We start from the raw sequence: 13,640 nt of genomic DNA, 5'->3' as shown, positions 1-13,640 counted from the left end.
CCACATTGTTCTACTAGCCATACATATTTTTTAATGGGTTCTTAAGATATTATATTACGGGGATATGCTTATGGCTAATTGTTATTATTCCCAATGGGAAGATATATATGTATACTTTTTGTTTTTATGATTTCCTTTTGGAAAATTCAATGTCCATTTATGGGTCAATTGCCACATAAGTTGTCTTTCTTTTTCACCATATATACATATACGCATATTTAATATTCCATAAAAATAATGAATTATATTAAACTGGTTCAACATAAGTTATCATTACATATTCATGCTCATATTATCAATATAAAATATTTCAGCAGAAACAACGATGATTTTTTATTACTACTGTTGTTTCATAGTATATATATGAGCGATTTACATTTTTCTTTCTTTGGGTATAAATTATATGCAAATGCATACAAAATATTAAATGTATTTACACTGTAATAAAATAATCAAAAAATATTTGCCCATAATAATGTACATAATGCATATATAAAGGGTCTGCATGTTTGTCATCATTAATTAGTGTAAACAAAACGGAATGAAATGCATTTACTTGGATAGCACTTAAGTATAAGATTATAAACAGGCAATTGTTAATCGGTTTTTAAGTATTTATATATTTTCTTTTTAATGTATTTAATTATGTAGAACAAATACAATGAATACTAATAAAATACAAACTTATGATTATGTCTTATTATATCATTTTTCCATCGCTTATTTGATTACAATATTTATTGCATATAGCTCATATTTGCATTGTATACAAATATGTGTCTAAATTTGTACATATTTTTGTGGAAAATTATAATATTAAGAAAGCAAATTAATATGGTATATTTCACAATTTTTATTTCAATTAATAAAATAAAGGGCAATTTTTTGAAAAAAGACACTTTAAAAAATATATTTTATAAATGGTTATTTTTTAAGTGAAGATAATACAACAGTGATAGCACAACAAAAAAAAATAAAATACCGAATATTCTGTTATTAACTTTTTTGAGGAAAATGGGGAATATGCCAAAATAATTTTGGAAATGCTATATATATAGGATTAGCTAAAATTGAAAGAAAAAAAATATGACCATGACATAAAATTTAAGGAAAAAAATTAAAATAGCTATAATCATTTATTTTATAAGACCTATATTTTTTATTAACATGTTTTTTATGTATATATTATACTCATAGAGAAGCTTATAAATAGTGAAATTTACAGCTAACTATATATAGAAAATAAAAAAAATTATTGCCTGTTCAGAACAATTATTTATTTTATAAAGCTTCATATTTCCACAAAAAAAAAATAAGCACAAACCATAAGTGTGTGGAAAGGCATTTTGCTGTATAATTTACAACTAAAAATATTGTAGCAAATTAAATACGATTTATAACATAAAAATTTTTAAATTATCTTAATTTTTAAATATCTCTTATTAATTTAATTATTTTGTGAATTACTCATTTATGAAGTATTATATTATTGTAATGTTAAATTTTAAAATACTTGACGTTGAAAAAATTATTTAAAAAAGCGAAAAAGTGTGTGTGTATTATTAATGTAAATATACAAAAATAATACATGCTTTGTTCTTTATATATTTTATTATTATTTATTTCTAGTAATTATTTTTTATGGGCATATAGATTATTCATTAATTTTATTTCCCCTTTATATTTATTAAGTTATTTTAATCATAAGCCAACATGTGCAGAATTGTATTTTACCAAGAACTATATCGTTCTTAAATTCATTTATGGATACTATATATATGTGTATTAATTTTACATATACATTTCATACTTAATTATTTGAAGTTGCATATTTGCTTTCTATGTATTTATCTCTACATGTTTTCCAAACAACAATTGCCAAAATGTTACACTAAATAAATGGATCATATTTGGGAAAGATAAATGAAAATGTAAGAAAAAAAAAGAACCATATTTGTTGAAGCATATTATAAATTAATTTGACACATTAATTATATTTATTTTATTTTTTTTCTGTTTTTCCTTATAATTTTCCATTGTCCAATTTTTTATCTTTTATTTATTAATTCATTCGTTTATTTCCATCATTAAGTGTGCGTCAATATATTTTATTCTCACAATTATATTTAAATATGTAAAATATTGTCGGCATTTAACACATATTGCTACATGTATGTTTATATGTACATAAAATGTGTATATATGTTTCCAAAGAAAAAAATATGCTAACAAAATAAAAGTATGCAAATATAGAATTGTTATGCTATTCATATCTTATTATACGCAATGTAATTATTATGTTTGATTAGTTTATTTTTATTTATTTTTTTTGCGTTAGGATTGTGAAAAATGTAAGAATACTTAAATATTATTAGCCAGTGCCTATAGTTATTCTATAAAAAATGTATATAAATAATGCATACAATGGAGATACAAAAATAAGCATACTTATAAAACATATATATATAATTTTTTCTAGTAAATTATATGTATTCGTTGAATATTTCATTTTTTAAATATGTATACATAATATAGAGCTTATACACCATTTATATTTTTTTTATATTCTCATTATATTGTTTTGTGTTTTACGTTTACATGCTAACATGTTATTATAAATATGTGTGTTTCTTAAGCATTCTTGTGTCAATTGCTTCATATTGCATACAATTTATGTTTATGTGCCTTTATATACATTAAGTATTTTTTGTTTTATTTTTATTTTTGGTGTTTTTACAACAAAATATTTTAAAAAAATGCATATAGATATATAATATTTGTTTTACGTAGCAAAACAAGAACAGTATATGTGTATGTGTGAGAACACAGTCTACAAAATGATATTAGCAACAATTAGATAGTTTATACATTCACCATAGCCTATATATGTGTATAAAATTTTTTATTTGCATGTATACGAAATAATTTACTACAATAATATGTTTTTTAAATTTGTCTTATATTTCCATGCGTTTGGCTAATTTGTTTATATCTTTATTTTTTCGTGTGTATGAATTTTATTTTGTTTAAATAAAAATTAAGAATTATGCATAATTTCAGAGCAAAAGAATCTAAGCATAATAAAAATAAGGAGAACTTAAATGGTCTATATTATACCCCGAATTCAGAAAATCATATGAAAACAAATAAAGAAAAACCGTTCCATAGTAGCAATAACAATTACAAATATATTCGAGATAATCAAAATAATTTAGTCGATTATTTAAGTTATAATAACTACACATTTAGTAACTGTAATGGAAATTATAACTCACGGAAAATGTATTACAACAAAAATATGAACAACAGGTATCATAAAATGCATTATAATAATGAAAACGAACAGGACTATATAGGAAGAAGTAAAAATTATAATAACAATAACAATAACAATAACAACATTTTCAAAGATGGGATTGGTTATGAAAAATTCAATAGGCGAAATAATCAGAACAATAACAATTGGTATTATAATAATGTAGACAACACTAATGAATACAAAACAATGGGAAATGAATTATTACCCTCCAAACATAAAAACGAGTTTGATAAATCACAAATTAATGTTACAGCTGAAAATGAATTAAATAATAAAAAATTTAAAGATATTGATAAAAAAAATAGCCACCAAAATATGATGAAAAAAGGGAATAATAGGGTGCGTAAAAATAACTTCATTTCATCGGTGCCACCCCAAAATAATGATAATGGTTGCAATGTAGAAAATCAAATTATTCCACCTGAAAATGAAAATATCTTTGTAGAAAAAAAGAAAAAAAATTATACCCGATATAAAAATAATTGTAAAAATAATTATTCCTATAATTCGAATAATAATAAAGGCCATACATATTTTAATGAGAGTTATAACAATCCCGGAAATTATAACTACACAAGATACAATAATGACACTGGGAATAATTCATTTAGTTACAGAAATAATCATGTTAATAGTGGATATACTAAAAGCAGAAATAGTACTTCCAATTATAACGCCCCTAATATAATAGGAAAAAATATTGCTAGCAAAAGTGAAAATATAAAATGTGATACCCCAAGTAATATAAAATTTAATGGAAACATTTATAATGCTACAAGTAATAGTAACGATTATAATTTATGTATTAATGGGTATAATAATACTAAAAATAGTTTTGATTTATTTGTTAACAGCAAAAAAAATATGCTTGATGATGTTGGGGTGAATAGTGAAGTATGCTGCGATAAAGACAAAAGTATGGGTTTTGATTTGAATAAAAATAATGCCAATTGTCAAAATAAAGAACAAAATAATGATGCTGAAAAAAACGAAAAAAATAATATGACGGCACAGAACGAGCCCATTTGGGATACTTTCGATTATCAAAAGGACAAAATAGATATACAAACAAGTGAAGAATGTGTAACGGAAAAAACGAATACTATTGCTAAGTTAGACGAAAATGTAGCAAAGGGGGTTCAAACAAATAGTGGCAATAATAATGGTAGTAATAGTAGAAATTCTTATAATTATACCCAAACGAACATTAATAGTAATTGCCAATATCCTGATGCCAATCATGAAGAGAATGGAAACGATTCAAAGTTTGTATTTAACAAAAATAATTATGGAAAAAAAAATACCCCAATTAAGTATTATAACAATTCATACAATTTTAATTATCGTAATAACATAAACACGAGGTATTTCAGAAGGAAGCACATATCATATGATAACAACAGTGGTAGCTATAATACTAATTATTATTACAAAAAATTAGGCATTGATTGTAAAGCTAGTGAAGCATATAAAGATAGAGAAAATTGTACCATGGACTTAGGTTTCATTGATGAAAAAGACAAAAAATTGGAAAACAACAAAGTAGATATAAAGGTTTTAGAAAATGGTGACATCAATGTTTTGGATGACAATATTTGTAATTCAAAATTAAAAGATAACGAACTTGTGATAAATGAAAAAAAGGGGCAAGTTAGTAAAAATCAGTATTCCGATTCTTATAATAGTAATAATAATAAACAAAACAACGTAAATACGATTAACGAACCCAACGAACATGAGAATGAAAAAGAAGAAGGCATCAAAGTAAATATCCTTCCCCAATCCACAAAAAGTATAGAATGCCAATTAGAAAAAATTTCTAAGAATGCCCCAATTTTAGCTAATAATGGAGAGGAAAATGGCAATCAAAATAATAGTCCCATCAATATGGATGACAATATTTGTGTGTCTACTTTAAAAAATAATAATACTTCCTTATATAATTTAAATAAAAGAAAAAATTCGAAATTTTATAAAAATAAAATGGACATTGCGAGGATGAAAAATATTTCTTTGAATACAAATAAAAAACAAAATGAAATGAATCCTATAAAAATAGATACTTTGGACATTTCTGAAAATAAATGCAATGATAATGATGCTTTATTTTTGGAAAAAAATGATGATACTAATAATGGGAAAGGTATATTTACTATTTGCTCCGGTATAGGAAATGATTATACAGTATTTGACATAAACAAAGAATCAACTCAAAGTACGACTATGATATGCTCATCCGATGGTAAAAGTGCACTGAATAAAACTGAAGAACCTCGTATTCAGTTTGGATGTGTTGGAAATGAAAGTGTAAACACTTTTTTTAATAAGCCTGCCAGTATAAATAATAGCAATGTCAGTGTTGGTAGTAAAAAATTGGGATCCATACAAAATGAAACATTGAACTGCTATAAATCAGAATTGCCATATTTTAAAGAAAACAATGTTTGTTATAGAACTGGTAAAAAAAATATCAATTCTTATACAAATAAATCCTGTTGTTCTTTAGTTAAATCGGGAGATAATTTTGTAGGCATGAAGAAAAAAGAGGTTATTTATGCAAATGAGAAAAAACGGAAAAATCGAAAAAAACGAAAAAATATTTTAAAAAATGTGAAAAATATTACTTCGAACAATGAACCCAAATCAAATAAAACAAATAAAACACTTTCATTTCCAAAAATGAGAGATAATAATGTTGGAGAAAATGAAATTTGTGATGGCACAGAAATAACTCAAAGACAGCGCAGTATGCATAATAGATCTCAATCAGAAAGCATATATAATTGTAAAGATAATTATATTAAAAATTTAGAAGTATCTATGACCAAGCCTCATATGTCAAATTGTATGCAGTCAGTGAATGATGAAAAATTTAGAGCCATATTAAATAAATATATATTTAATTGTGACAGCAATATAAATGATGAAGAAACTCTGTTTTCGTGTGATGATGAAGCTGAAAAAACTATTCTAGATAAATATGTGCATAAAGAAATTGGTCAAACAGAATTAAAAATAAGTTTACCACATGTAATGACTTGCTCATCGAGTATAAATAATAATTTAGAAAACCCAAAGGAAGTATCATACCGTTACAATGTTAAACCAGATAAATGTGCACCAAATTACGAGAGTTCAACCCAAAGCAATGTTGCATATGCTGCGAATACTGCGCCCCATTTTGATAACCCTATCAGTTATGAAAACAAATGTGGGGGCAGCATTATAAATAAGCATACCTCTTTAAAAAAAGCAGAAGATTTGATTAGTCGCACTTTATACAACTTTAATGGGGAGTTTAATTGCGGTTATACTGTTAAAACACAAAATACGTTTCTTTCTATATATAATGAAGAACAAAATTTGGGAGAAAAAAAATACAAAATAAACAATAAAAGTAATATCAATGAAAAAGATACCACGCATTTCGATTTAGTTAGTATTTGCTCGGACGCCAAAACTAAGCGTACTGCATTGAAGATGAAAAAATGTGTAAATAGCATTGACGCTAAGGTGTGCGAAAAGGATGATATAATAAGCCACAGAGAATATAGCGAAAATCGAAAAAATAATAACGATCTGCCTCAACAATGTCATAACAAAGAAGACTTAAGCATCAATTGCGATAGAGACAATAACATTAGCTTTATGATAGACGACATGAATGATTCTCATCATCAAAAAAAATCAAATTCAAAAAAATCGAACATTAGTTATAGTGAAAAGGATTGTTTAAAAAAGTGTTTAGCGATAGAAAGCGAGTCTATTGACAAGAATATGGCTTATATGAATAATACAGATATTAATCGTGTTAATAATGGTTATGCAGAAAATCCGGAAAATAAAAAAAATATGAATGTAAATAATAATATATATTTAAAAAATAGCCAGAACAATAGTAATACAAATAACGTAAATTATTGTAACAATATAGGCATTGACTTTAATACGAATTTGTATTATAACAAATTTAGTAATGTTGCAAATTCAAATACTAATGGGAACAAAAGTTGGGAAGGAAAGCATTCAAGCCAATACATAGGGGCGGCATCTTTTCCAGGCGATCCATTAAACACTCATAATTTTGATACACACAAAGAAACAAACAACAAAACGAACAATGAGAGTGATCCTATGTATATATCACCATATGCTGGGAATGGAGGAAATAACAATTTTTGTAACAATTATAACTTTAATAGTTCAACCAATTTCGGTAGCTGTGACAATTATACTAATGCTCCATATAGTTGTAATACCACATCATACTATTATAAAAGTTACAATTACTCTGCCGAGGGGAATAGCAATAGTAAAAATGTTAATAACCGCTACTATGAGGTAAACAAAAATGTGTGCAACTCTAGTGGTAGTGTTAATAAAACCCATTTAAATAATATGAACCAAAATGGAGATCAAGAGAATAGTGGTTATTTTTTTAATACAAAATGTTCTGGTATAAATAATTATGAAAATGTAGCTAGTACTTCTGCTTTCATTGGCAATGATAATTATATTAATCATAACAAAAGTAGCAACAATGGAAGTGGTACAAATTTTCATCGTAACTCACGGGGTAATGGAAATGATATGAATTGTACAGCCAAATATGGTGGGAAGGGAAATTCTATCAACTATGGTCATGACAATTATACGAAAAACTGGAATGGCACATTCAACTATCGTAACAATTACAAAATGAAGACAAACTATCGTTTTGATAATAATTATATGGATATACGTCGAAAATATTCACCAAATAATATGAAAAAGAATGTGAAAAAAATATGGATCAATCACAAAAATACTGATGAAGGTGAAGAAAAACATCCGATTGTTAAAAAGTATAATATATATAATAGTTTTACAAATATGGAAAGTAATAAAGATGCCAATGATAATAGGGCAATTACCACTTCTAGGGAAACAAAAAATGAAAAATTAAACTACAATAAGCAAAGAGACGAAAAAAACGATTGTAAGGGGATTGAAAATGAGGCAAACACGATGGAACCGAACATTGGGAGCAACATGCCTAAAGATGTAGTAAGCAATATGGTGAACGAGGTAAGCACCGGTGAAAGCAATTTTAAAGAAAGCAATTTTAAAGAAAGCAATAAAAAGGAAGTTAAAAATGGTACTGAAACATATAGTAGAAATAGAAAATATGGGAACATGATAAATAATAATTATAAAAAAAATTTAATAAAAAAAAATAGATCAGACGGTAGAAATTCGAGCAACATAACGATTAATGAAGGAGACAATTTGATGATGCATAAAAATGGTAAAGACAATTGTACAAATAAAAAAGTAGGAATAGATAGTGGCAATATGGACAATTGGCAATGTTATAGAAATGGGAATGCCGACGCAAATAATTCCCCTTACGTTGGTGCAAAAAAAAGTAATAAAGGATATTCTTTTTATAATAAAAAAACATATTTTAAACAAAATTCAAAAAAAAATGGAAATGTTTTATTTAATAATGATTCATATGTTATTTCTAATGGTAAAAATTGTTCACCTCTTTCAAAAAATAATAAAAGTAACAATAATAATGGCAATTTTTTAAAAAAGAATGACAATGTAAAAATTTTGGATGAAGAAAAACAAAAAGTAGATGGAGGTTGCTCAGGTAGTGTTATGGAGCAGAAAAGGGATTCCAATGTTGGGATGGAAGATAATGAATCCTATCTCAATGAAAACACACTTTGTAATAATAAGGTAACGATATGCCCCGATAAATTTTCACAAAGTAGTATTAATGGTTATGCAAATAATATTGAAATGCATGGCAGCTTTTGCAAAGGAAGTTATAACAGGAAAAATAGCTTCAATAAAAATGATAACAGTATTGACAATTTCACTGGAAAAAAAGTATAACTGGAAAAATGGAGGACCTATATATACACAGTTTATGCTTATTTTGGGAGCTTTGGCTTTTCCAACATTATAGAGACAACTTTTCAACCAAAAAAAATTCATATTTTTTAATATAATTCAAAATGAGATGAGTCCGTATTTTTTGGCAGTTTTTTATACTTATAAATATGTTCATCTTTTCTACAATCATAAAATAGCATGAGCATAGTGTGCATATGTAAATGTCTATGGTCATGCATTGCATGAATATGAATTTCGTAAGCATGCATGAGTACGTGAATGTACCGATACCAAAATGGTTAGCATATTCTGTATTTGTGACCCCGTTTTTTTTTATACCTATAATGTATATATTGTCTATTTTTATTATATACTTGTTTGGCCTTATTTGAACTACCCATATGTTTAGTTTACTATTTGAATATGCTTGTGGATCCGTTTTATTTGACAATAAAATGAATACGCATGCATAGGAAAAATATTTAGTATCACCTTAAGTGGTACCTGTTTATACGTCACCCGTTTTATTATATTTGACATATCCTCATGTCTTCCTATTTTCTTTTTTTAATTTTTATACCTCTAACAGTACATACATTTGTATAATATATTAATCTCAATTAATATTTGTCAATGTTTATGGTTCGAAAAAAATTAAAAAATGGTAGCAAAGCAAAAAAACAATGGTACTCCATACGATACACGAAAGGGTAACCAGATTTAGATGCAAATGAAAATGTAAATGCATATGAATATGAATAAGAATATGAATAAGAATATGAACATGAATAAGAACATGAACATGAATAAGAATATGAATATGAATACATATTAGTGGGTACGTTCCTAAGAACACTGTTTTCTATTAATTTGAATATTTTGTATGAGTAAAAATAGTGTGTAATATATTTTGCTTACATGCTTGTGATAATTACAACTACGATTGCAAACATAGGCATAGGAAAAATACATACTGAAAATTTATAATTATTATCAGATTATGCAATTCATTAGCCAAACAGTAAAATGCGCCTAAAACAATATGACACATATCTGTGTCTGGTTTGTAAGTAAATAAAACAATAGGTGAGTATAACGTGTAAACACAAGTGTAAACCAAATGAAAAACAAAGATAAAATATTATATCTATATGTAAAGAAAAGGTGAACCAGGATTTATGTTACATAATGTGTTACTATTGTAGAGATGATGGATTTTTAGGTCTCCTGAAAAAAAGAACATTATGTTGATTCTTCAAATAGCAGAAATGATTCCATCCTGTACTCATTGGGATTTTGAGATAATATTTTACATCTAGCTCATGTAAGAATGGATATCTTTCATTTGAATAACAATCATAGCCATCATTTCGTTCCTTATTATCACTATTTTGTTTTTTGTTGTCAAGAATTGATTTAACCTTATCTTCATATAATTTACTTACCTCAATAGCTCTATAAATATATTTTTCATCTTCTGTTTTGATAAGATAAACAACAGGTCCAAATTGGGCAGCATGTTGAAGATTGAATAATTGATGTGATAATAAAAAGCTTTCATTAACTGAATGTACGGGTTCTAATAGTTTAGAAAAATCTGGTGCATCTAAAATTTGTTCAAAAAATGAATCTTTTTCTCTTTTCATTTTATTCATTAAACTTATTAATTTTTCTCTAGTTCCTAATACATATAGATCATCAGGCTTACTTACTGGGGGTCGCTTCTTTATTACTATCTTATTTTCAATATCCTTATTCTTATTAAAGAGTGTACATATCTTAGTATTGTCCTTTGTCTTAGAAGGCTTGGAATAAAAATCTTCAAGCAGTTTCACTTCTGCTCCATAAAATTCGTCACTATCATCAATTTCATCTAAATCGCTAATAGGATGAAGATTCATAATTTCTGATAAATTTGGAAAAGGGACATCTAAATATTTTTGTTTAGATCGACATTTATTTTTATATGCTTCATATTCTTTATCTCCTACTACATGCTTTGCATGTCTATACAAAAATAGTCTATCTATATAATGATATTTTGTTTCTTTATTTTTTGCATTTTCAACAATTTTATTTAATTTACTTTTACTAATATAATATTCAGTATCTTTTTCTAATAGTTCATCAATAAAATTTAATTCTCCCTTTCTTTGAATATTTGAATATACGTCTTTAAAAAATTCGGTGCTAAATAGGTACTCTGCATCATTTTTCAAAGTGGGTTCATCATGCCCATTCGAATTTGCTGTGTCAATTTTTTCTAAAAAGAAAATGGAAAATGTAATGAAGATATGAAAGATGGAAAGACGATATGAAAAATGGAAAGAAACAAATGTACTACCTTAACCAATGAAATAAAAAAATTAACTTACGTTTTCTTATCCCTTGATGATTGTCAAAAATGCCATCATTTTTGAGAAAACAATTTTTAAACCATGGCTTTTCTTCATTATGCTCCTGTGCATTTTTATTAACATCTATATTTTTGAAATTATGTGAATTATTAGATGCATTATATTGTCTAGCCATATTAGGATCCATATTATTTTGAAAGTTAACAGAATTTCTCATATTATTCATATATATACCATTTATAGAATTCGAACCAATAACATCACTATGTCTACGTGTACTACTTTTATTATTTTTATCGGTTTCTTTAAATCTTTTGTTAACATAGATTGAATCTGAATAATTATATTTTTCATGTTCTTTTTCAAATTGAATACTATGTCTTCTTTTTAAAGAATTAGTTATAGTGTTTCTATTTGGTTTATCATTATGGTTACTACCTATTAAGCTTCTATTATTGTTACTATTTATTGATATATATTTATTTTTTTTAACTTGTTCATTGTTATTATTATCTTCTAATTCCTGCTTTTCAATAGGATTCATATCTGTGATATATGAATATTTATTTTTGATTAGACATTGGTTTTGAATTATGTTATGCTTTTCATTTTGTTTCGATTGATCGTTGTCCACTGTTTGGCAATTATCCTGCAATATTTTTTTTACATATTTATTTTCGATTTCTCTATCAAAATTGAAACTAGAAAACGTGGATTGAGAATTAACATAAATTGGAAGATTCTCTCTAAACGTATTTAAACTATCCATATTTTTATTTTTATAACAATTTTCACTTTGAGCTAGACTACTCATAATATATGATTCATTTAGATTTATTCCTGAACCCATTTGATTATTTCCTTGTGTTCTATTTCCAGATAAATATAATTTAATATTTTTTTTATCTCGAACATCCTTAACATTTTCTATACCACTTGAATTGTTATCCTCAGAATATCGACTAAGATAATATTTTTTTTTATTTATATTATAAAAGTTTTCATTATCTTTATTTCCACATGTTTCTGTTTTTTTCTTTTGAATCGTTTCACTAACTATAGATCTTAAAGCTTCACTCTTTTTTATACTCTGATTGACACTATTTCTTAATTCTCTTCTACTCATAAGGGGTGAATATTTTTTATTAGGGTATGCTAAATTGGGAGAACATTTTCTTCTTTTGGTTATTGAATTATTAAAATTATAATTTAAATAATCATTATTAAATTTTTGGCTTACTGTCCTTTCATTTATATATGATACTGTACATCTTCTTTTCTTATTTGCTGGTCTACTTTCATCACTAATTTTATTCGGGGCACTATATCTGGGGTTGAATATTTTGTGAATACTCAGGTTTATATTATAAAAACAATTGTTATCGCTAGGCATTTTTTATACTATAAATTTTAAAAAAAAACCTGTTGCAAAAACCAAAACAATATACAACACAAGGCTCGATTTTATTTAACCAACGAACAAAAATAATAATTTGTAAGCAGTCGAAAATAGCTATAAGACAAGTATAATTATTAGGCCGTGTAAAAATAAAAAAAATATAATATGGCCTCAAAAACAAAGCCCGATTTATATGGAAGTAAACTAAAGGGAGGGCCTTAATTGGAAGTTTATTTGGATTTCCATTTAAAATAAACACTTAATGTATTCCATATATATATAATTATATTTTTTCTTAGCTTAGTATATTATTTTTTGGTGTGTATTATTATATAAAACTAAAATTGTCACATTTTTAACCATGAAATAGTTACTGTAAAAAATTTTATTAATTTGTTTTCCTTTCTTATCTTTTCTTTTTATTTTTTATTTCGCTCTTATTTTTTATTTCTCTCTTATTTTTTTATTTTCCCTTTTTTTAAATTCATTTTTAATTACACACATACACTTTTCAAAAGGGATGCACACTAAGTAAACCCAAATTAACAAATTATCCACGAGGGAAAATAAATATATATATATGTAAAATAATTTGACAAATGCACACATAACAATTCATGTGCATGTAAAAAATACACACAATACAGGAACATATATAATATATTATATACAATTATCC

The 13,640-nt window shown here is 25.7% G+C and overlaps 2 protein-coding genes across 2 annotated transcripts; one reads left to right on the top strand and one right to left on the bottom strand.

Annotated features, from left to right (window-relative positions):
• Positions 1 to 3,046: 3,046 nt before the first annotated feature.
• PCHAS_0206000 (asparagine-rich antigen, putative) lies at positions 3,047 to 9,205 on the top strand (the record flags this gene model as incomplete). The annotated part of the gene is made up of 1 exon (XM_732364.2): positions 3,047 to 9,205. The coding sequence occupies one exon, from the start codon at positions 3,047 to 3,049 to the stop codon at positions 9,203 to 9,205; it is 6,159 nt and encodes a 2,052-aa protein (XP_737457.2).
• A 1,196-nt stretch (positions 9,206 to 10,401) lies between these two features.
• On the bottom strand, positions 10,402 to 12,955 carry PCHAS_0205900 (cyclin-dependent kinases regulatory subunit, putative; the record flags this gene model as incomplete). Its single annotated transcript, XM_732826.2, has 2 exons — positions 10,402 to 11,468; positions 11,581 to 12,955. The coding sequence occupies 2 exons, from the start codon at positions 12,953 to 12,955 to the stop codon at positions 10,402 to 10,404; spliced, it is 2,442 nt and encodes an 813-aa protein (XP_737919.2).
• Between the last annotated feature and the right edge of the window lie 685 nt (positions 12,956 to 13,640).

This window comes from Plasmodium chabaudi, assembly GCF_900002335.3.
Source record: "Plasmodium chabaudi chabaudi strain AS genome assembly, chromosome: 2".
Lineage (NCBI taxonomy): Eukaryota > Apicomplexa > Aconoidasida > Haemosporida > Plasmodiidae > Plasmodium > Plasmodium chabaudi.
This window is presented reverse-complemented; position numbering and strand designations above follow the sequence as displayed.